Here is a 22,682-nt window from a genome sequence, read left to right as displayed (position 1 = left end):
AATTGGGAATTTGAAATGGCCCAGAAAAAGCACATTCGGTGTCCTTGTCTTAGATTAGTTTTTAAAAAATGGTCAAGCTTCTGATTCAGCTATAAAAAATGTCTTAGTAGGGTAGGGTTATTCCAACTTCACTGGGGTCAAACTAGTGTTGGCTGAATTCTTGATGCTCTTGGTGGTTTTTCACTTTTATGTTCCACTTGACACTGGAAACAAAATCTTTAAAGATATTTCTTTGACCTCCACAATATCTTTGAGGTAACTTTGTGTTCTGTTAGCCACTCCTATGATCCCAGTCTCATAAATTATTTTTCTCCCACCTGTAGAAATCGGATGTATTCCAAAATTCTTTCCTCAGTTCCTTTGCTAAAGTTCTGAATATACTCCGTGTGCATCAATATGTTACACTGAGCAGCACTGAGGTCTTTGTGAAACTTTTTACTCCCTAAATACATATACTGAATATCAGTATAGCAAACCAGTTGGGTAAAAATATCCAGGGAATCTTGGGTCAAGTTATCTCCTGTAAAACACACACACACACACACACACGTATGTAGGTATTTTATAACGGGGCTTCTCTAATTTGATGTAGTAGCCAAACCTTCCTCTTCTTTGGGTGAAATTAGAAAATACCAGAAATGACTCTTTGGGAGGGATGTGTGTGTATAAGGAACTGCTTGTGGAATTTTTATTGCTGTGCAAGTGCCACAGCAGCTGCAACAAAGATGCTTGATCTGATAATTTATGGGTTTTCTGTGCAGTCGAGAAATCATGAATCTTGGCGAAAGCACCGGAACGCAAAACCATTATCTTCCATCTCAACATAGATTCTGTGCTCTGTTTCCTCTAATGAATTCTTGATCCACTGGGTTAGGACTGTCAAAGACAACATCACTTCCATATGTAATAAAGCCTTTAGAAACTGCTCTGAGTATCACCTGGCCTAACTGACGAGGTGCTGGAACAAGCTCAAACTCCCAAGTACATTTAAGTATATTTAATCAGAAGTATGTTTCAATTATCTGGACATATTTCCAAAGTACGTATGCCTATAGCTAGCCTTAGGCTAGTTTTTAGAAATGTTGTTAATAATGTTGTTTTGGGCACTATCCATCACTCCTATTCCACTGGAGCAAGAGGTTTGAACTAGCAGAACAAAACTTTCACTTCTTCTCCTTGGCAGCCCCAAACATGTCCTCAAAACCAGCTCCAGAGCAGAAGGAGACAAAACTGAAGTATTGCTGTAACAGTGGCACTCCATTGGCACTACTTTGGATGTAACCATATATGTCTCAGTTTGAGGTCTTTAAAAACAATTTTAAAAAATAATCTGTGAATTTGGGTTAACACAGCCTATGATGCATGAAGCAGCTGCTTTTAAAATATGGCTATTAATTTGAATGATCTAATAAATTCAGCTGCTGACTGTCATGTTTATCAAAGAGAAAAAAATGGCCCTGGGGTTCTTCTCTTGAAGATACAAAGTCCCTCTTGCACAAGAAAACAGTGGGCATGGTATAGCTTAGAAAGAGGGGAAATATTAGTGTTTGAACATGTATAATGGCATGTGATGTAAGTGTAGAGAACGGGACATTCTATACATTTTGATTTCCCTTGTGGAAGTGACCACAAGTGACCAGTGTCTTGGCTTGCCATAAAAGACCCTGAAAAAGTGGGCTGCAGAAAAAAAACAATTCTGTGTGTCAGAAAGAAAATTGTGAGTGTCAGAAAGACAGAATTAAAGTTTATAAGATTGAATTTGAATGTAGCATTGTTGCCACAGGATTTTTTGGAAAACAAAACATACAAACAAATACTGGCAATGACATTTCACTGTTACTCAGACCATGAAGATGAACTGACTGGTGGAGAGACACATGTCACTTTCCGTAGCAACACCAAAGTGCACCAAAGAGTTAACAAGCAGCACAGCAAACAAAGCAGAAGTCGAAAGCTTCCCACCTGTGTCTGTTGAGGGATATTTACAAAGCTTGGATCCCGTGGTCCAACAGTGACGAATCGGTTTGCAGGGGAGGTGCTGGGTGTCGAGTAGGCTGTGAAGGGAAGGGACACATGCGTTCAGGAAGCAGCACTAGATCACAGACAGACAACACCAAAAACAACACCGGTCTTGGAGCCACCTAAACAAATGCTGAACACAGAAATGAGCTCACGTTGGAGGGGTCAAGAATCTGACTTGGGGAAACTGGGTTTTGAATGATGGCAATATAAATATGGACATAATTGGGCAATAAGAAACAGTATTTCTTATCAACACAAAATGGCATGGTAAAAAAAATATCTGGAGTAAGACACACAAACTTTAGTGAAATAATTATGAAAAACAAACAATTTAAAAGAAGGGAAACCATTCATTCTATGGAGACCATGCCCTTAGTTACATCACTTTCTACTAACATAATTGTTGATATTAACAAGATGGTGCCCATAGCTTTCAAAGTAACAGGCACAGGGTGCAATCCTATGTGTTCTCACCTGAGAGAAAGCCCCATTGTGCATAACGGCACTTACGTCTGAGTAAACACACCAAGGATTGTGCTGTAAGCCTTACAGAAGGTTAGTTAAGTCATCCAAAGATGCAGTGTGATTAAGCAGCCAATATACAGTCGTTGGAGATCTGCCATGATTTTGTGTGAGCTTTTCATCAGAGTACTATTGGACAGATGGCCAACTGTTCATGTCCCATTAAACAATAAATTTCAAAGGAACTACATTTTTTTTTAAAAAAAGCATTAGCACAAGAATTAGACACACATGATGTCTGATAACGCACATAGTATGTTGTGTGTACAGTATTAATCTAGCTTCCTTATGTATTTCACATGCAACGAGAAAGTTCTACTTAAAATCAGAGAACCACTGCCAACCAGAGTAGACTTCCTTTCCTAAGCATCGGGGGGGGGGGGGGGACAATGGGACATGGTAGAACGGAAGGCACTATGATCTACCAACAGAATGTTGTACTATGGTATATTCTACACTGTTCTATTGAGGTACATTATCCTACCTCAATCAACTGCAAAGCATCCCCTTGCAATGGAACAGAAGAGCTGGTTGAGAACAGGGCAAAATCTTATTTGAGGTGCTCAAATGCTCTTCAGGATTCAATGTTTAGAAGGGGTTTTATTGTCTCCTGACCACAGGTGCTGTAAGTCACATTTTTATGTAAGTTTCCAAATATTTATTGCATTTATAGCAATAAGTTTATAGCAAATTTTGAAGTCACATCTTAATTATTTCTTTTTAGAAACTCTTTTTCTATTTCTGAATGTGTCTAACAGCCATACTGTAAACATGGTCTATCGTATTAGGCTTTCCTAACAAAAAGGAAATGTAGAGCAAATGGTCTCAGACCATTCACACAGCAGCAATTTTGGCCTATCTGAACAAAGCTTCTGAAACGAATATATTTTTAACATTACACTTGGAGATCAAAGTCACAAACTTTCTTCACCCTCAGGATCATGCTTCAAAAGGCATGATTATTAGAAAAACAGGAATAAAAAGGCACAAGACAAAAAGGAAATGTAATTTACAGGCTTTACCATTTCCAAACCTTCCCATCGCCATAGTGTCTCCGACACCATTCAGGTAACAAAGGAATTACTGACTTCAGACTTCAGGTAATTACCGACCTCACAAGTCAATGAAGTCAACAATACTGATCTGCACTAAGTCTTTGAAGGTTAAGTATATTTTGCCTTCTAAGCTGTGTGAGATGATCGATAGACACACAGCTCTAGTGCTGCTGTGATGCAATAGAAATACCTGTTTTTTCTGTTTTTATTAGGAGTATATGACCCATCTTTCCTTTTGCTATGCAACAGGGGGAAGCCATAGCTCAGTGGAACAGCATCTGTTTTACGCATATAATATCAAGTGCAACGGATGGCATTCCTAGCTGAATTATCCCACGTAGCAGAACTAGGAAGGATCTTTGCCTCAGGCCTTCTAGAGTTATTACCTATCAGAGTCTGCAATATCAAACTTGAAGTCTGAACTCAGTATATAGAAAGGTGCAAGTCACAAGCAACTTCTTCAGTATGAATTACTTTTAATTTTCTGTGGTGTGAAGGGTAGTCTTCAAATTCCTTACTTTTCTGGGAGAATGATTACTGTCAAAGAACTGGAGAGTCAACAAGGATAAATGCTGGCAAAGCAGAATTCCAGGCAGCAGTAATCTAATACAGTGTGCAGCTTCTTCCTCACAAGAAGGAAGGTATGTAGGATATGAATAGCTACACTATTCTGATATGACTGGTGCTAACATTTAACTCCCTTCAAACACCTTTTTTTACTAAGATGCAAACAACAGAACTTGACAGGACACATCTGAAAGACCACAATTTTGCACTAGATCAACACCTTCTACCATAAAGCATGCTGCAAACATAAGAAAATGGGCTTGTGCCAAGAACGTGCTTTAAGTACCAAGGCCGCTGCATAAAGGAAATGAAAGATCAGCAGCATTTTACAGTTGTGGAAGAAGACCGTATTCTTCTAAGAGACAAACGGCAAGTGTCTGGTAAACAGATCTGCTGGCTTTGGTGGCAGATTCTATCCGCTCACCTGACTTTAATTTTCCTCTTCTGCATGATACATCTACTATGTCCAATGTTAATTTATGACTGGTTTGTGATTATGGGAAATTCCCACCTGCAGCTCGCAGGAAGATTCTCAGGAGGTAAATGTGGGGCAGCCTGTATCCTTGCATCAGACTCTACAGCTGTTCAACTATGGAAATTGGTCTGGACTATAGAATTCAGCATCCTGGGAATCATTTATTTATTTATTTAAAACTTGAGTTTCTTGCTCATAACAGCAATGAAGACACGTCTGGAAATTTGCATGGTGAAATTCAAGAAGCTAAAAGGGAACTAATAAGGACTACAAAGAGTGGGATTTCAGTTCGTGCCTAAACGACTAGCAGAAGCTGAAATAAATTATGGACAATGTGAAAACAGGCTGAATTTATGCAGGTCACAAAACTGTGCTATTAGGTATTTTGTAAATTTTGTAAATTGGGTCTATTTTACATACGTACATGTGAAAACCCACTTCTCCAGGCCTATGCATAAAACAGAGCAAAATAAAACTCTTGTATCAAGAAAACCCAAGCTATGCATGAAGAAAATATATATTCTGATGGTTTTGCAATGGCTGCTTCACACAAATGTTTCACCACAGGCAGGCACAATAATATTTCAAGCAGATTATTATGTACCCAGGATTCACCCACATTAGCCCAGTATGAAAAAATCCTTCAGCTAGATAAACTTTTACTAGATAGTCCTAGGAAGACATGACCATCATCTTCCTAGCTGCCAAAGTAGGTGCTTATCTGAGTTTAAATAGTGCTTTTTAAATCTTCCTGTTGTTAGTATATGATTAACAGTTTACACCCACTTGGAGAGGAAAATAAAAATAAAGCCAACATGTGGAAATTCTTTATTTACTCATATGGACCTAGACACATTTCAGAGCTAATGTGTTACACTGCAAAAAACATTGGGCTTCAATGAAGTGGCTGTGGTTTATACTTTCTTTGCTCAGCTAACAACTCAACTGTTAGACCTGGATGACACATAGTTTCTTATGCTGATTCCAGACTGCAGCTATATAAAAGATATAACTCAATTGGTAGAGAATGAAAATGTTAATCTCAGGGTTGGATACTGAGATTCAGCTCTGAGGGTCTTCTGGCAGTTCCCTCATTGTGAGAAGTGAGGTTACAGGGAAGCAGGCAGAGGGCCTTCTCGGTAGTGGCACCCACCCTGTGGAATGCCCTCCCATCAGATGTCAAGGAAAGAAACAATTATCTGACTTTTTGAAGACATCTGAAGGCAGCCCTGTTTAGGGAAGTTTTAAATGTGCTACAATTATATATAGAGGCTGTAAGCCGCCCAGAGTGGCTGGGGAAACCTAGCCAGATGGGTGGGGTATAAATACTGTATTTACTTGAGTCTAGTGCTCCATTGAATCTAATGCACACCTTAATTTTCAGAACCTTGAAACCAAAAAAAGTATTTGCTGGTGAATGTAAATGTGCCGTTGAATCTAATGCACACCTTAATTTTCGCAACGTAATTTGGCCCAAAAAAGGTGAGCATTAGATTCAAGTAAATACGGTAATAAAATAATAATAATAATAATTAGGGGTTTGAACCCATTGTTGGGCTAAAAGATTCCTGCATTGCACGAGTCTGGACTAGATGTCCTTTGTGGTACCTTCCAACTTTACAATTCTATGATTCTTTAGTGCTGTAGTAATGTTACTTTTGCTCAATGGGGTGCAAACAGAATTCCATCTGTGGGTCCACACAGCCCCTAAGAAGTGTGCAACTTCACTGCAGTCCCATAATTCTGCATCTCCATGGCAAGGATAAAGTTGCTGCTCCCTTACTGAGTAGCAAAGGGAGATTTTAAACTCCTTTACACAGAAGTGAGTCCTATTCTGTTTTCTAAGGACCATTCAGAATTGCAGCCTTCACTCAGTGAAGAGTTTTCCTTTGTGGTTTAAAGCAGCTCCTGCTTTTCTGCAACAAAATATCCTTGGAATTAAATAGTGAACATGTGTAATGAGTCAAAGCTGCTTCTAGAAGCAAATATTACTCTACTGTATTGCCCCTGCTGGAGAACAGAAGAGCCCACTATCACTGTTACCTGTATGAATGATTTAGATCATGCTTAGATCTCTGCTGCAAGGTCACTAAAACCAATGATAATGATGATGGAGGTGGTGGTGCTGATGGTGGTGCTGATGATGGTCATAAAGAATACTGTCAAAAAGTTTTTAAAATCAACATAACCAAAAATCCAGAAATCATCAAACAAAATCCCCAAAACCCAGGTTAACCATGTCTCGAGCTTCTTGGCTATATATCATGTTTCTGTGTGACAATTAATATAATAAAGAATTAATAGCAAGGGAAAAAGAAACACAGAAAAGAATGCATTAAATTCATTTGCTGTTATTTTTAAACACACTCCAAAGCTGTGCTGTATCTTCGTGAGGCATAGGATATTATAAAACATTTACCAAAGCAAAAAAAAAAAAAAAACAGTTTTGGGAATCTATCTTACTTCTGTCCAGAAGGAATTAATGTTTGCTTTTTGTTGCTGTTGTGGCCTTAATGTGTGCTCTTAGCGTGCACTAAGTAGGTGAGTTTAATGGCAGGAATGTTGTTACTGCATTTTTGATTCCCTTTCCAGAACAAATGGATAATGAAGCTGCAATTATACTAGTCAGCCCTTTCCTTTCCTCCTTGCAGCTGTACTTACTTGGTGAAGTGGGAGAGGCAGCACCTCCTTCTGTCGACGTGGTTGGAGGCTTTGTGTCTGGCACTGGCAGAGGCACAGGCCTGGCCATTGGTGGAGGAGGTGGCGGCGGCAACATTGGGGTAGGAAGGAATGGATTGTGCACCTTGCCTTGACTGCTACCATTGGGCTGCCAAAAACATAAGAAAAGGAAAAAACAACATGATTAGCTGCCTCTTGTCCCAAGAGAACAGTTGATCAGTGCTAAAGAAAAACACAAACAAACAGGCAGCTGAAATTGAAATGAATCTTTTTATAAAGAGATTTGGATGCTAGTGTCCTTTCTATAAATGGAAGAAGCTATACATTTATGAAGAAGAACATTCACCCCTTCTCCTCCCCTCTTCAGCTCCCTGAAAATCTACTCCCAAGATTTGGGTGGCCCTTGGGAACGGCATTGGTTATGGTACAGGGAACTGCAGATGGACAATCAAGTTTATGGAAGCCATTTCTTTGTTAACTGAAAAAAGGAGAAACTTATCAACTCCCCCACCCCCTTTTCCTTATATGAAAACTGAAGGCATCAGGCAAATTTGGACATATGAGCCTCAGAAAGGCTTGGGCTTGCATGCTCCTCTCTCCTCCTATGCTGTAGTAAGGAAACTTTTGCTTTCATTTTAGGTTGACCTTAGTTTAGTATGTTGTCCAAACCCTATACTTGGGGTGATTCCAATTATGGCAACTTGAAACAATACAGTTTCATAAACTATGGTTTGAAACTGGTTTGTTTTAGCTAACCACAGTTAACTTTAACCACCATTTTCTAGGTTTGGACAACAGACAAATGGCAGTTATTCTAAAATAGAAGTTTGAGTTTCCAAAATAGCAGTGGGAGTTTCCATTCTTCTCCTCACTCCCATGCCAGAGGAGAAGGAGGTGCATGAACCGAAAATGTGTTGCAGCTCAAACCTCCTTGGTTTGGCATTACTTGCAAACAAGGTCATTGCCTTCTATTATTTTCCTGGAAGTTTGTATCTTATGCACAAGAGCAGATCCCTGAACCGATTATAATAAAAAACCTTAAGCTGCATCACCTTTGCAGTGACAATATTCTTATAGCTCTACTGTTTTTAATCTTCACTAGGACCTTGGATTTGCCTCTAAGAGTTGGGGCAACCTCCATACCAAGGTTTCAAATGGACTTAGGCCGCAATCTTCAAAATTACTGAAATCAATACTGGGTTTAAGACTTCAACCTTACATTATACATTATTCTTACTAAGAAACGAGAAAATTGAGGAGAAAGTAAAACTGACATTTCACATTTTGAAATAATCCCAACTTTCCTTTTAATAATTAGCCATTGTTGATCCTCATAAGAGCTGTACAGCTCAGAGTTTCAATTTTTTAATATCATTCTGTTAGAAAACACTATCTGCTTTGTTTTAAATATTTAATATCATATGATGGTACAAATATGCACCATGACACAGCTGAATGAGAACAAACTGTGAATGAATCAGGTGGTTTGATTTTGTGAAAAATGCTGACAATATTCTTTAGTATTCTGTAACTGGATGAAGATTAAAAACTCTTTCTTTAAATGTAGAGAATATGTATAGTGGAAATCTTTAGTTCCAGGATGCTGCAGAATGCATATTTCACATGGGATCTGAAGCTTAAAACATGCTAAATCCATTTAATTCCTTTGAGAGGCTTTGTTGACTTCAAGGAATGCTATTACTCATAAGTTTGCAAGGCTATGATACTGTTCCGAAGTGACTCATAAGAAATCATAAGTCATAAGTTCAGCCAATTTTTGTGGCGTTAGGTGCTTAAAGAAGTGGTGTAGCCAGCATCATACCAGACCACTTTGACTTCCTGTATCCAGTGAATGAAATCTCCTGAGTAGAGTGAAGTCAGTCATCTGATTAATAATAACTTAAAGAATATAGCTCTACTGCTTATAAGCAATAGGTGGTATCCAATTGATTCTCCTTGTGCTACTCCTGCAAGAGTCGTCTGGTGGAAGAGGAGAACAATTTTTTTGAGGATTACCCTTCTCTGCTGCAGTCCTTAGTATCTCCCACTCTGAACTGGGCAACCAGAAGTCCCTCAAAGTAGATTGTGGGAGGAGAAAGCAGTCTAAGTTCCTCTAAATTGGGTTTTACTTTCTAGTAACTGTGTAGTCCAAACTTCAATATGTTATTCCATTTTTGCCATATCTTGTGTAATCTCCTGCCCAAGCAGACACATGAAAACTGCTATAAAAGAACCTACTTATTATAACACTGCATGCACTCTTAAATATTTGCAGAACTGCTTTAGTGGATATTGTTTTTCTGCTCATGGCTTTTAGATCCAACGCTATAGTTTGGATCCAAAGCAATGCTGTTGTTGTTTTATCAGGTTGAGGTAACAAACTGAGTGCTAAAAGCAACTGTTTACACTGTATTATACATATTGGAAATGTAAAGGATAAAAACAACTGGGGAAATCATTACTCTTCAGTTCTGCCCTACTGTTCGCAAGAAAGCCAAGCATTATTTTAGATAAGGTTGTACACAGAGTTAATCATTTCTGCATACAAATGGAGTGTTATTCCAATAACCTGAAGATAATTACTAAGTTTGACAAAAACAACAACCTGAGATTGCTCAACCAAAAATCTTGGAGCACTGTTTAATTTTTCAGAGAGATAAGGAGAAAAGATAACAATTCTCAGGAATAACAAACTATAAGAATCTGTACTTTTATCTTCTTGAGTTCAAGTACTGGTCAGCTTAATCTAAAGTGCTATAAGAAAGTCATTTTTTAAAAGAAAGTGAATGTGGCTGATCTGAAACAGCTGTTCCTTACTCTCCTGTCTAAAGAAATAATTAATAAAAATTACAAGGTATTTTGTTAACCTTGGAAGTGCTGAAGTCAGAAAGCATGAAGCTGAATCTTTGGGACCACGGCAGGTGAAAGTCTTCCTAAAGGATGAATTAGAAGTTCAGTTCACACAAAATGCTGTTATACTGGATGTTGGGTTGGGATGCCACCAATTACTGTCATTTTATTCTCAATTGTGGCTGCCTGTAGACTTGATCCAGAAGCTAGTCCAGAACATGACTGCTTGGCTGCCAACTGGAAGAACGTATTGCCTGTACTAAGGGCACTACACTGCTGCCAATATGCTACTAGGTCAGATTTAAGTATTGGTCTAAAAGGTCCTTAATAAATTGGGGTTCGGGTTCCTGAGGACTACCTTACTTTCTCTATATTGGTATGGTCACTGTGGTCATGAGGGTAGGTTCTTTTTGAAATGCTGCATGCCACTGAGGTCACCTATGTGGTGACATAGTGCAGTGCTTTAGTATAGCAGCCCCTATATTTTTATTTTACCAGACCTTCCTGGAAGGACAATCCAGGTCATTGCTAATTTTGAAATAGTTTTTTATCAGATTACCAATAAATTGTATTATATTGCTTTCTCTTTTTGTACATCACTTTAAGATTCTTTTCAATATAAAGCAATTGAGAAAATTTCTAAATAAGTGAAATATGGCCTAGCTTTATGTGACCAAATCTCAGAGCTAATGTGATTTCCCCTCTCTTCTTTTGTGAAGTGGCTGCTAAGAGATTAGAAGCTTTTGCATACATTATCAATTAATTGCACTTTAGAATTATATCCAGCCCCTAAATTGTTGTTCATCTTAATCATGGTTTATTGAAACAATGGTTTCATAAACAATGGTTTGCGTAAACCATGGTTAAGTCTAACCTCAAATTTGCCTTGATTAGGACATAACACTAAGCTGCTGTTAGTCAAAAGAAGCAGCAGCAATACCTTCTCTGAGCAATCCCATTATAAAAAGGTAGTGGCTGCTGCCAGCATTATATCCTGGGTTAACACACAATATTCTATGATACGATATTTTGCCTAGAAAGCTACAGTTGCGCTAATGACCAACATGGCAATGAGCTGCTAATACAACTGGCTACAAGTCAGAAAGTTTAGCATGTAAAAATAAAGCAGTTTAAAAGCACATTAACTGAACTTCAGTCACATTCGGTGGGACCTGAACATGCATATCTTTGGCTGGATCACTCTTCATAGTCAGTTTGTAGCAGTGAAAACTTAAGGCCCTGTTTTTATATATGTAAAAAACACTTGTTAGCATAATTTCATGGTTATTTGGCACAGAAACAAAAGCATCTGAAGAAATAAAATGGCTTCCTTACATTTAGGAACCCCACCTGTCCAGCCTGCTGACCAGCGTCGGGACAGACAAGTTGGACAAACTCTTTCAGAGTCTCCTGAGGATGATAGCGGATTGCTGGGTGTGAGAAGTATGGCCCAGGCTGCTGAATAATGGGTGATGTTGGAAAATGAAGAGTCGATGGTGTTGCATGTGGACTTGCTATAAGAAAGAAAAGAAGGCGTTATAAGGGATTGATTTTTGGACTTAGATAAACACAGTTCAAATTTATAAATTTATTTATATAGAAACTTCAATTATTTTAATATAGCTCTTTATTTTTAAAAAGAAAAAATCTTCCCCACTCAAAAAAAAAAAAAAAAAAAAGTATTCCCAAAATCTATACATACTAGAGTATGTGCCTGATGTTCTAGGTACTGATTTTTATAATACATCAAGTCATATTGAGTTCTGTACCACTTCAAATATAAAGGCAGAGCTTAAATGCAGCCAGATTTTAAAATGTCTTTTCTGCATTTTTAGTGGTCATCATTTATAAAGGAGCCAGAAGTCCTTGGTAAAAGTGACGACTATTCATTACCTTAAGAGCCTTTCTAATGAATCGAGCAATAAAAAATGTATTTGGGAGATTACAGTTGATTTAACTGACATTCTGCATAATTCTGGTTTCCACATAGGGACCAGTTTTATTTTGGGCTATAAATGGGCAATAATATAATGATGATGCTCTTGCAGCCCTTGTGTATGTCATTTTTTTGGCTCAATTGAGAAATATGATTTTTAAGTCATTTGCTTTCATGTAAACTAACATTTTCATTTTGTCCTTTCTAAGTGAAAACTGGTCATTCAAATGTGACTCCAGGGCAATTTTAGGAATCTAAGATAGTGAATTCACATGCAATGGATTAAAATTATGTACAGACTGGCTCTCAATAACCCCTACAACAATACTACAAGCAGAACCTTTGTATTAGGGAAGGTAAAGGAGGCTGAAACTAAGATACCATGGTTTGACTACCACCTTTCCGTGAGTAACACGATATTCCTGTATGCATCTCGTATGCATCTCATATTTCTCCACACTGAACAGGAATCAACCCCTGCACACCAATTCCTCCAAAATGGGCAAGTTTATTCACTCCTCCATAATTAATGGCAGGAGACATGGGCGGCACAAGGAAAAATGAAATATGCATGGATACTCAAGTGACAATGATAGTAATTATAGAAGAAAATGTGGCAAAGACTCAGATATTTTCTTCTATGGTACCATGCAGTTAAATAGCCCTATGGTACAGATAACAGTTTTAAATTTTATTTGCTATGTCTACCGAATAGCTCTGTACTCTGTTACCTTCTTCATGAATAGGGCACTATCCGGGTGGTTTTCCAAGTAACTCACACAAACCTATTGAAGACAGCACTCCAAAATGCATCTGCTGGAATTGGGAGGACCCAGCAACAATAATATTGGAATTGGAATACTGGGAAAATGTCATATGTTCACATTTATTCCTCTATAAGCCAATGTATCTGGAATTTTTTTGAATTTTGCTGATTTTCTTCCACTTCACCACACTGCATCACAGAAGTCCATTGGGGTTGTATGCTATCGCTCCTCTCACATTAGGGTTTATTTCTGACCAAGTATATAGACATCCTCTCTCAACCAGCACTATTAAACTTTTATATCTTTCTATGCCTATGCACTGCATTTGTAAACCACAAAGAACTGCTTCAATAAAAGTTTTGAAAGTCACTACGTGAACAGGAGAATAGACTGCATTAGTCTGGAAGCATGCTTAATACGTTGGGTGTATATATAACTTGGCAGTACAAAGCAATAGCTGAATGAAGATTAAACCAAAATAAAGTAGCAGCATTTTGCATTGGTGTTTCACTGACATTAGACAGATTGTAATAAAGATTTCTCTTTTTAACAAAATGAAACAAATCCTTCATTTCATACTAGTTGGGCTACAGGCGGGGGCGACTTGAATAAAATATTGGGGGGGGGGCAGGTAAGTAAGCCCTGCCCTGCATAATCGATCACGTAACACGGTGCACACACAGCATTTGAATGAAAATGCCCATCAATTTGGGGGGTGGCCCCATCAAATATTTTTATGGGGGGCCCAAATGGTCCTCAGCCCCTAGGAATTCGCTATTATGTTGGGCATAGAGTGGTATTCATTTTACTCATGGCAGATCTACTGAAATTCATTTTACTCATGGCAGATCTACTGAAATTAATGGACTTAACTTAGTTGTATATACATTCACTTTCATTGGTCTACTCTAAGTAAAACTTACATACTACCCTATATTTATTTTCCCCATGAAGAAATAGCTCATACTAACTGCTACAACACACTCAGTAGTGACAGAAATCCAGCTACATATTTGGAGCCCAGATTATAATAGAAGTAGATAACTAAACCTGCATGGTCACTGAAGGTACAGACCTTTTCCACCTCCAGAAAAGAGCTGTCTAGGCTAAACATGACTTTGTCCCAAAATACATTCACTTTGTAAAGTCAGCCAGTAGTAGCTATTCTGTTTATACAAGCATCCTAAAACATCACTTCTGATTAGCTAGAACAAAAGGAAGCTGCCTTTTGCATATCTCATCTACCACACTGAGCATCTAGCTGCTCAGACATGTTCCCATGTTAAAATCTTACCCTACTATTATTTCAGACTACATAACTGCTTCATTTCCAGAGTCTGTACAACTCTCCAAACTCACCTGGGCACCATCTATTCTTTAGTTTCAAGCTGTGCTAAACCCTGCTTCTTGCTCTGATTCTGACAAGCCCATCCAACTATATCAATTTCCTTTTCCACTCCACTTTCCTTCTGTTTCTATAAATCCAGCTCAACTACAAATTGGAACACCAGTTGCAAACTAAAGGGATTGGGCCATGACTTTGGCTAGGCCCTTTCATTTGGTAATTGTGCAGACTAATTGTGACAATAAGCACTGTCTTGATCATAGGCTTCATAACCAAGTACAGCATATCCAAGCCACATCCTGAGAATAGTTTGGTTTCTATTTGTATGTGTTCAAACAGCAAATGCTAAAACAACAGCTCCTCTACCCACACTGTTGAATGGTAATAAACCTTGCAGAATTTCTTCTTTTTTTCTTTTCCTTTTCCTGGAACTGAATTGAGTATGTTCTACAGTCCTCATCATATGTTACCAAATAATAATTTCTTTTACTGAGAAACTGTAATTTTCATTACTAGATAAAATGTTTATCACTGCCACACTCAGAACTCCGAGTTGTAGTCATCTAAGTTCTACTTAGAGTACAATTGCTGAAATTAATGGACACAAGTTAGTCGTGCTTATTAAATTCACTATGTCTACTCCAAGTTGGACTAGCATTGGCTACAACCCTAAAATCCCACAAATTATCACCCCATGTTTGCATGTTGCAGCTTAAAGATCTTTCAGAAGAATATTGATATACGTGAAACAATGTGTCCAAAGATGTTACATTAATCAGGAGAAAAATAATAAAATTGTAATGCCTTTAAGCCATTGTGTAACGTGTGCCGTTCTTACTTTAAACAGGTTTTTTCCACTTTCCTAGTTTTTCACTACCTCTGTATGCAGGTATGGTGAGAAAGACAGGGTGGGTGCAGTTAATATATTTTTGTGATTTGTCACTTGTTCCGCAACAAAAGAATCCTATGATTTATTGCACAATTTTTTACCATTATAAAAAATAATTCACAGTAAGTGGCTTACGGTACCAGGGTATGCTGGTCATAAGTCATTAAAAATAATTACCAAGGATACCCTAACAATAAAGCTCAATATTGTAAGAAGGGGGTAGTGATGTCAAATAATAAAATAAGTGTTGAAATGTATCTAAATTAAAATGTAAAGATTTGTAAACGGTAAAACTGGAGCATTATCATTACAAAGTTTAAAAGGTTGCTCTGAATCTGTTTAAATAAAGAATTAACTTTCACTCTGATATACTTAACATAAACAGTTCTACACTAACATTTTGTCAACTTCTCAGCATCTCTGATTTCCTACTGTAACTCTGCATAACACAGTATAAGAATCCCAGTATGCTCAGACTCCATGGCTGACTAATTTGGTGCCATGTTTGCTTTGCAACAATGCTGCAGGATGATGTCTGTTTAGTCAAGTACTGTTTACACTCACTGACAGCTGCTCTGCAGGGTTTCAGGTAGGGGACATTCCTGGCCCGACCTGGGACCTTCTGCATGTGAAGCAGGTGCTCTGCTACTGCTGGTCAATTTCCAGGTTTCTGTAATATTACACAGTGCACCTCCCTCTACTGAGACCCTTCCACCATAAAGACTAGGAAGGATTTGATGCTCTCTCACACACACATGCACAGACAATTTTGGTCTATGTAAGCTACAAGCCACCTAGCACAAGAAGAAGATAGCACAGTGTAGCCTATATTTTACAAAATATTGCAGTATGTCAGAAATGATCCAGCAGCAACAGCTGGAATTCCCAACAGCTATATTTGTGCTACTAACAAAAAGTGACAATCACATCCTGTTAAACGGGACATGAAGTGAACAGCTGCACATGAACTTTCAGGAAGTGACATTTACAAGGAAAGCTATTACAAGTTCAAACATTTATGAAACCTCTCCACCTGCTATAGGCATCATTATTGAGTAGAGATGCTGAAGCATTGGAGAACACGCAGGGCACTATAGCTCTAGATGTACCTGCAGCATGCACCTGTAACGTGTGACTGAGGATAATAGGCTAAGTAAAAGGTAAAAACGTAAAGGACCCCTGGATGGTTAAGTCCAGTCAAAGATGACTAAGGGGTGTGGCACTCTTGTTCGCTTTTCAGGCCAAGAGAGCCGGCGTTTGTCCACAGACAGCTTTCCGGGTCATGTGGCCAGCATGACTAAACCGCTTCTGGTGCAACGGGACACCGTATTGAGTGCCAGAGCGCATGGAAACACCATTTACCTTCCTGCCACAGTGGTACCTATTTATCTACTTGCATTGGTATGCTTTCAAACTGCTAGGTTGGCAGAAGCTGGGAGAGAGCAACGGGAGCTCACCCCGTCACACTGATTCGAACCGCCGACCTTCCGATTGGCAAGCCCAAGAGGCTCAGTGGTAAAACATTTCAGTTCAATCTTATGATTCCTCTTTGGTAACCAATGTAACCACAATACTGACCTTTATGGAAGCATTTATAAATTTTATTGTTTAAATATTGCAGCATGTTTTCATTCAGTAATTTTGCATCATAGGAAACAGGGATGTTTGTCCCTCCAACCTAACTTCCACCTAGCAAACGCTCAGAAAGCCACACCCATAATTTTAAACCTGTTTTGATGAAAGAGGGGGAGAAAGTAACAGAAGCAGCATTTTCTGGAAATACCCCTCACTATTTGACCCTAATGTACCAAACCTCTGCATTTTGCCTTCACTGGAACTATATCTGCCATCACAACCAGTCATAGAAAATGCCACCCTGCCTCTTCCTCAGCAGCCCACTCTCCTCCTCCTCTACTGTACATCTGCTTGGTGGAGGATGGGGAGATTAAAGGAAGCTGGACAGGAGTGGCTGGCAGGAAGCAGAGGTGGGGGCAAGCAATGTGTTCTGGAGACATCTTCATGGTTTCAGTCTATTTCTGATACCCAAACCCCTGAATTGTGACCCCTGAACTCCATATCTGCTGCTGAGCCTGTACTGTCACTTGCCCTGAACAAATATCCCTTTCTGACTTACACCTAAGAGCCTCTTTCTGCATGTGCTAGGTGGGAAGCATGACACCTTCCCCACATTGCAGTGCTTGTCTTCCAAAACCTTCTAACATACCAAAACAGGTGAGGTTTCCTCAATCTCTGTTTCCCCAACTTCTCAACCAGAACACTCTTTCAGCTGTCTTCTTTTCTACTATTCAAAGGTGGTTCCCCTTGGTTCCAAAAAGCTGGAAACTGGTGATAGGGCAAGAGGAATGGCCTACCAAGGACTCCTATGTAATTTCCCAGCCCTTAAGATTATTTAGTCATTGTGTGGAGTGTGGTGGTGATGAGGGCCAGAGACTGCCTTTGGGGCTTTCAAACGCGAGATCAGGTCCCTGTTTAACACTAAGGTTACTTCATATACATTTGTAATCCTTATAACTACTCTGTACGGAAGGCCAGTATTTTACCCTTCCAATACTGCAGACAGAGCTTCAAACTGACAGCCAAAGTTGATGTGACAGATGGATACAGTGTGTTTAAACCCAAATCTATCCTGGTTACTTAGAAAGAAAATGATGGAGGGATCTAATGCCAACAGGAATATGGATGCACAGGTGAGGAGTACATGCATATCTCCATTTGCCCCCTCTCATGAAGCATCTTTTCTCCAAGGTCAGCTCAGTTCTACAGTCAGAACCTCAATGAGGACAGGTGTGCAGATGATACAAAATATTCAGTGTTGTTGGTCCCCCCCCCTCCTAAAAAGAGATATTGTGAGGAGCTCCACAATGATCTCTCCAAAGTGAGTGAATGAGCAATAAAATGGCAAATGCAATGCAACGTAACCAAGTGCATAAAATTATACATGGCATGAAGAAAGTGGATACAGAAATGGTTTCTTTCTTTCTCTCTCCCTCTCCCCCTCTCTCTCTCTCTCTCTCTCTCTCTCTCTCATAAAAGCCAAAGAACCTGAATGCTGGAAGATTCAGGACAGACTGAAGAAAGTACTGAGCGGTGAATGGCTAAACTATGTGACTCGCTCCCACGGGAGGCAGTGATGGCCACCAACTTGGATGGCTTTAAATGTGTTAGGCAAATGAATGGAGGACAAGGCCATCAACGGCTACTAGCCATTATGACTATTGTCCAACCTCCACTGTCAGAAGCAGTGTTCCTGCGAACGCTAGTTGCTGGTGGGCAGAGTGCTGTTGTGCTCATGTCTTGCTTGCAGGTTTCCACAGGCACATGAAGTTATACAGGTCAAATTTCAGACTCCCAGTGGAAATACCCCTGTTGTCAGGCCTTCCTTCTATTGTATTCTATTCCAATATTCAATAACTATGGGAACTATGGGATAGAATGGAAGCATGAGGAATTCCCATGTTCTGATGACAGAATAATTCCCTGGGATGCTTTGTTTTATTGGTTTTAGAGGTACAAGATAAAAGCAATACAGATAAATATATCTAAGTTTATTAACAAATTCATTAAACATGAATTCCTCTTTCTAAAAATAGCAACAGCTAAGTCACAATGAAGCATGAGAATGTACCATCAGCTCCTTTTTTTAAAAAAAGACCTAATTAGCCTCATTACAATTGAAAAGTATTTGTTAAAAGGCATTAAAGAGGAAACATTGTTGTAGTTCGTTCCTTAGATACTTCCTTTTCAATCTTTTTGAGATGCTTTAGCTCACTGTGATCTGCAACCTCTCTCATAACATTAAAGCAAAGCAAGTGCCAGTTCAAATTATGTAAGATGTATCCCACCCTTTCTACCCTGAAAGTACTTGTTTTCAAAAATGACCGTATTAGAGTACTAATTGGCTAAGCCACCATGCTGGCTGATGTGAAATGCTTTGAAAGCTCTGCAACAGCTGTGTTGATCAGAAATAAGAAGAGTGACTTTTTAATAAGGAAAGCTGGCAAAAGGCCAGGAGTTTTGAAGGGAACTTGAACTTCTATATATATAATGCAATTCAAGAGGTACAGAACAGAAGTATGAACCAACAGCTTGAAAAAATTAAAGCTTTTGGGCACAATCCAGCTCCATTAATCAATGGTAGTTTTGCCACCGACTGATATGGGAGGTGGATCACAACTGGCTTCCCGACTCTTCCTACATTCTACCAATCTAAGATTAAAAGAAGCACCAACTAACAACAAGGCACCTCTGAAGAACTGAGTTTTAAAGATTGTTCTAGCTTATTCTTATTCAAATGTGCTTAAATAAAATGTTTACATCTAACTCTTTCAGCAGTCCTAAAAAACCCTGCAGCCTCACACTTTCTGTTCATTGAATGTAACTTTATAGACACATAATTCAGATGAGCAAGTAGTGGTAAATAAAAGACATAGGGTATGCTACTATTTTCTGATATATATGGAAACCAACCTAAATGAAGACTGTGCACAGAATGATGTTAGGATCTTATTCATTTATTTCATTACATTTCTATCCCACTTTCCTCAGGCGCTCTCAGTGTGGAATACCCGTATTTCCTCTACCCCATTTTATACTCACAACAACCTTATAAAAAGGGTTAGGCTGAAAGAGAGGGACTAGCTGGTTAACTCACGGTTTCTGAGGGTGTGTGCTTTGGGGATAAGCATCTCTCTCTCTCTGCCAGGACTTCCTTAGTCAGCCCATTTCTCCTCTACATGTCTATCTCTATACCTTGCTAAACTGCTCTCTAACCCTAAACGACATGCAAATGAGGATGGCCTAATTCTCCCTACAGAGGCAGAAGCTGGGATTCTGCACCCTCCCTTGTGCAAACAGTCTGTCTCTCCAGACTTTTAACTCTCCCCCCATTCCAAAGTTTTTTCTCCATGCAACCATGTTTAAATGAGGAAGAAGGCCTGTGTGGGCTAGGATTTGGAGGCTGGTACCCTCTTGTGCCTGGGACGCGGGTGGCACTGTGGGTTAAACCACAGAGCCTAGGACTTGCCAATCAGAAGGTCAGCAGTTTGAATCCCCGCGACGGAGTGAGCTCCTGTTGCTCGGTCCCAGCTTCTGCCCACCTAGCAGTTTGAAAGCACATCAAAGTGCAAGTAGATAAATAGGTACCGCTCCGGTGGGAAGGTAAATGGAGTTTCCGTGCACTGCTCTGGTTCGCCAGAAGCAGCTTAGTCATGCTGGCCACATGACCCGGAAACTATGCCGGCTCCCTCGGCCAATAAAGCGAGATGAGCGCCGCAACCCCAGAGTCGGTCACAACTGGATCTAATGGTCAGGGGTCTCTTTACCTTTACCTTTACCCTCTTGTGCCTAGCATGCACAAGATGTTTTAGATAGAAGGGGAAGCAGTGAGCAGCAGAGGTTGACTTCTAAAGGGAAGCCGAAGATCTAACTAAGGAGCTGGTATTACTGAAGCAAAGAGCTGAAGGAGGTCTGCTAAGATGAGAGCAAGATTCTATGGTAGCCTTCAACAAAGAACTATTGCCAAGCGATAATTGTTTCTTCAGCTTTAAAGCAACTAGCTACTTTGGGCCCAGGCTGAAGATGATCAGACAATTTTCACTAAGTGGGGCACTCACTTGGCAACCTTTGACCTGTCACCATCTGTCAACCAAATCCAACCCACAGAGGCTAGAGTAGTTGTGTGGGGAAGAACCATTAATGCCACCCAGAGCTTCTGGAAGAAGGATGGGATAAAAATGTAACAAACTCTGCTGAAAAAATGGAAACTGCTATGCATTGCCAAATGAATTGTTCAGATATTTGGGTGAGCTCAATGGACTCCTGACAACCTCTTGAATAAAGAACATGATAGATTAAGGCCTGCTGCTGCTGCAATTGTTTGTTTTGCAAAATTATACTCTTTCTACTTATAGCTGTCACGAGGAACCTTTGGCTTCCCATATGTTCCTGGACTCCAACTCCCATTAGCCCTAACCAGCATGACTAATGTTCAGGGATGATGGGTGTCACCATCAAAAAGATCAGGTTCGTTATGCCTGATGTACTGAATACAGAAATATTCAATGGGACTTAAGTTAGTCATGGCTTGTTTTCAATGAGTCTGCACTAAGCATGACTAAGTCTAAATCCAACCAAATATCTTATGTACTGTAGGCTCGTATTCAGACTGTCTGTACTGGGTTTCATTAGTCGCTTCAACAAAAAAAATTCAAAAAATAAATTATTTCACACTTGAATGCAGTGTATTAAATAAAAACTTGTAAAATAATGTCATATTTTGTTTGTGCAATGATAGAATTCTGCTTTGATACTAAAATGGGTATATTAGTGGAACCAATGAATCCAGAGTGATAGATTGCTGCTAAGTCATTAGGACTCCTAGTCCCATTTTGAATATCAGTGTTTCTCCTCACTTCCATTCTGCAGATGGTAAGCTGATACTACATAAACATTGTTACAGCTATAGTTGCATGGTACAGTAATTCACTTAACTTTAATGTGATTTATGGTTCTGTCAATACGAGAGGTTGGAAATCCTGAGCTCTGGTGCTTAAACATGGGTTCTGGATTTAAATATAATAATGGACTTTGGTGTGTGAATGTCTGAGCAGGATGGAGAATTTAGCATAAAAGGAAATTTAGCATAAAATACTACAGTTCAATACTCTGTTCAAAGCATACAGTTTAACTCCATGGACAGATCAAAGAAAAGCAACGAAACTGAATATGTAATCAGCAAAAGTGCAGGCTAAATACTGTGGTCTAAGAGTATTCAATTTTTATGTTATTATTTTAGATATGCATGAAATCCTATTACTGTGTTCAAAAAAAATGCCTCCCCGCTCTTCCTGTCCTCCCCACTTCCCTTATATAGGCGGAATTTAGTCTCTTTTGTCAGGGTAACTTTAAATCTAGGTCCACTTTGTTAATCACCCCAATTCTTCTCCCTGCCACTTTCCTCTCAGGGCATATTTGCCTCTTTAAAAGATTAAGGGACCAAGTCATCTTGTTGCTCTAACATGTCCTCAGTGGAACAACATATTAACACAATTCCTCACTAAAAAGGCCATCTCTAGAAGTTTGCTGCAGGGATGACAAATTAACCCAGCATGGTGTCCCACACATCTATCTTTGCGCAAATTATTAGTGTAATAGAGCTTTTAGTTATGCATTTATCTAGCATTTTATTGAATGGTTGCATATAATGAAGCTAAGCAATCAGGATCCTTTACGAGGCAATCTCAGTGGGTGGTCTTATAGTTAATTTAGGGTAGTAGTCCTCTAAGCTGTTCACTCACATACAAATCAGTTAAATAAGCTACTCATCTAAATATTTCCTATGTCACAGGGCAACTCTTTAAAATCCAATAAAGGTAGAGTTTTAATTACACGGTTCTTGACTTTTATTTAGGTCTAGGTTTAACTATTTGCCAGCGTCTTGCTTGCAGAGTGGAATGTAAGAGCACAAATACTGTAAGTCAGAACAGGGAAGAGTCTCTAATCAAATCCTATAGCAATATCTTCCCCAGCAGCTGTCATAATATTTAATTCAGTAGT

General features: G+C 39.2%; 1 protein-coding gene across 9 annotated transcripts in view; it reads right to left on the bottom strand.

The window, feature by feature from the left end:
• NFIA (nuclear factor I A) overlaps positions 1-22,682 on the bottom strand; it is a 418,489-nt gene that overhangs the window by 34,730 nt on the left and 361,077 nt on the right. For 4 of the 9 annotated variants that reach the window (XM_079982123.1, XM_079982117.1, XM_079982122.1 and 1 more), the window contains 4 exons: positions 11,506-11,684; positions 10,188-10,253; positions 7,303-7,468; positions 1,963-2,054 (listed from right to left, as the gene is read on the bottom strand). In XM_079982123.1, coding sequence (XP_079838249.1) covers positions 1,963-2,054; positions 7,303-7,468; positions 10,188-10,253; positions 11,506-11,684 — 503 coding nt within the window. The remainder of the gene's footprint in view (positions 1-1,962; positions 2,055-7,302; positions 7,469-10,187; positions 10,254-11,505; positions 11,685-22,682) is intronic. The other 5 variants (XM_079982119.1, XM_079982124.1, XM_079982118.1 and 2 more) reach the window with 4 other exon arrangements.

This window comes from Podarcis cretensis, assembly GCF_951804945.1.
Source record: "Podarcis cretensis genome assembly, chromosome: 6".
Classification (NCBI taxonomy): Eukaryota; Metazoa; Chordata; class Lepidosauria; order Squamata; family Lacertidae; genus Podarcis; species Podarcis cretensis.
Note: the sequence above shows the minus strand (reverse complement) of the source record. Positions and strands in the feature narration are given on the sequence as shown.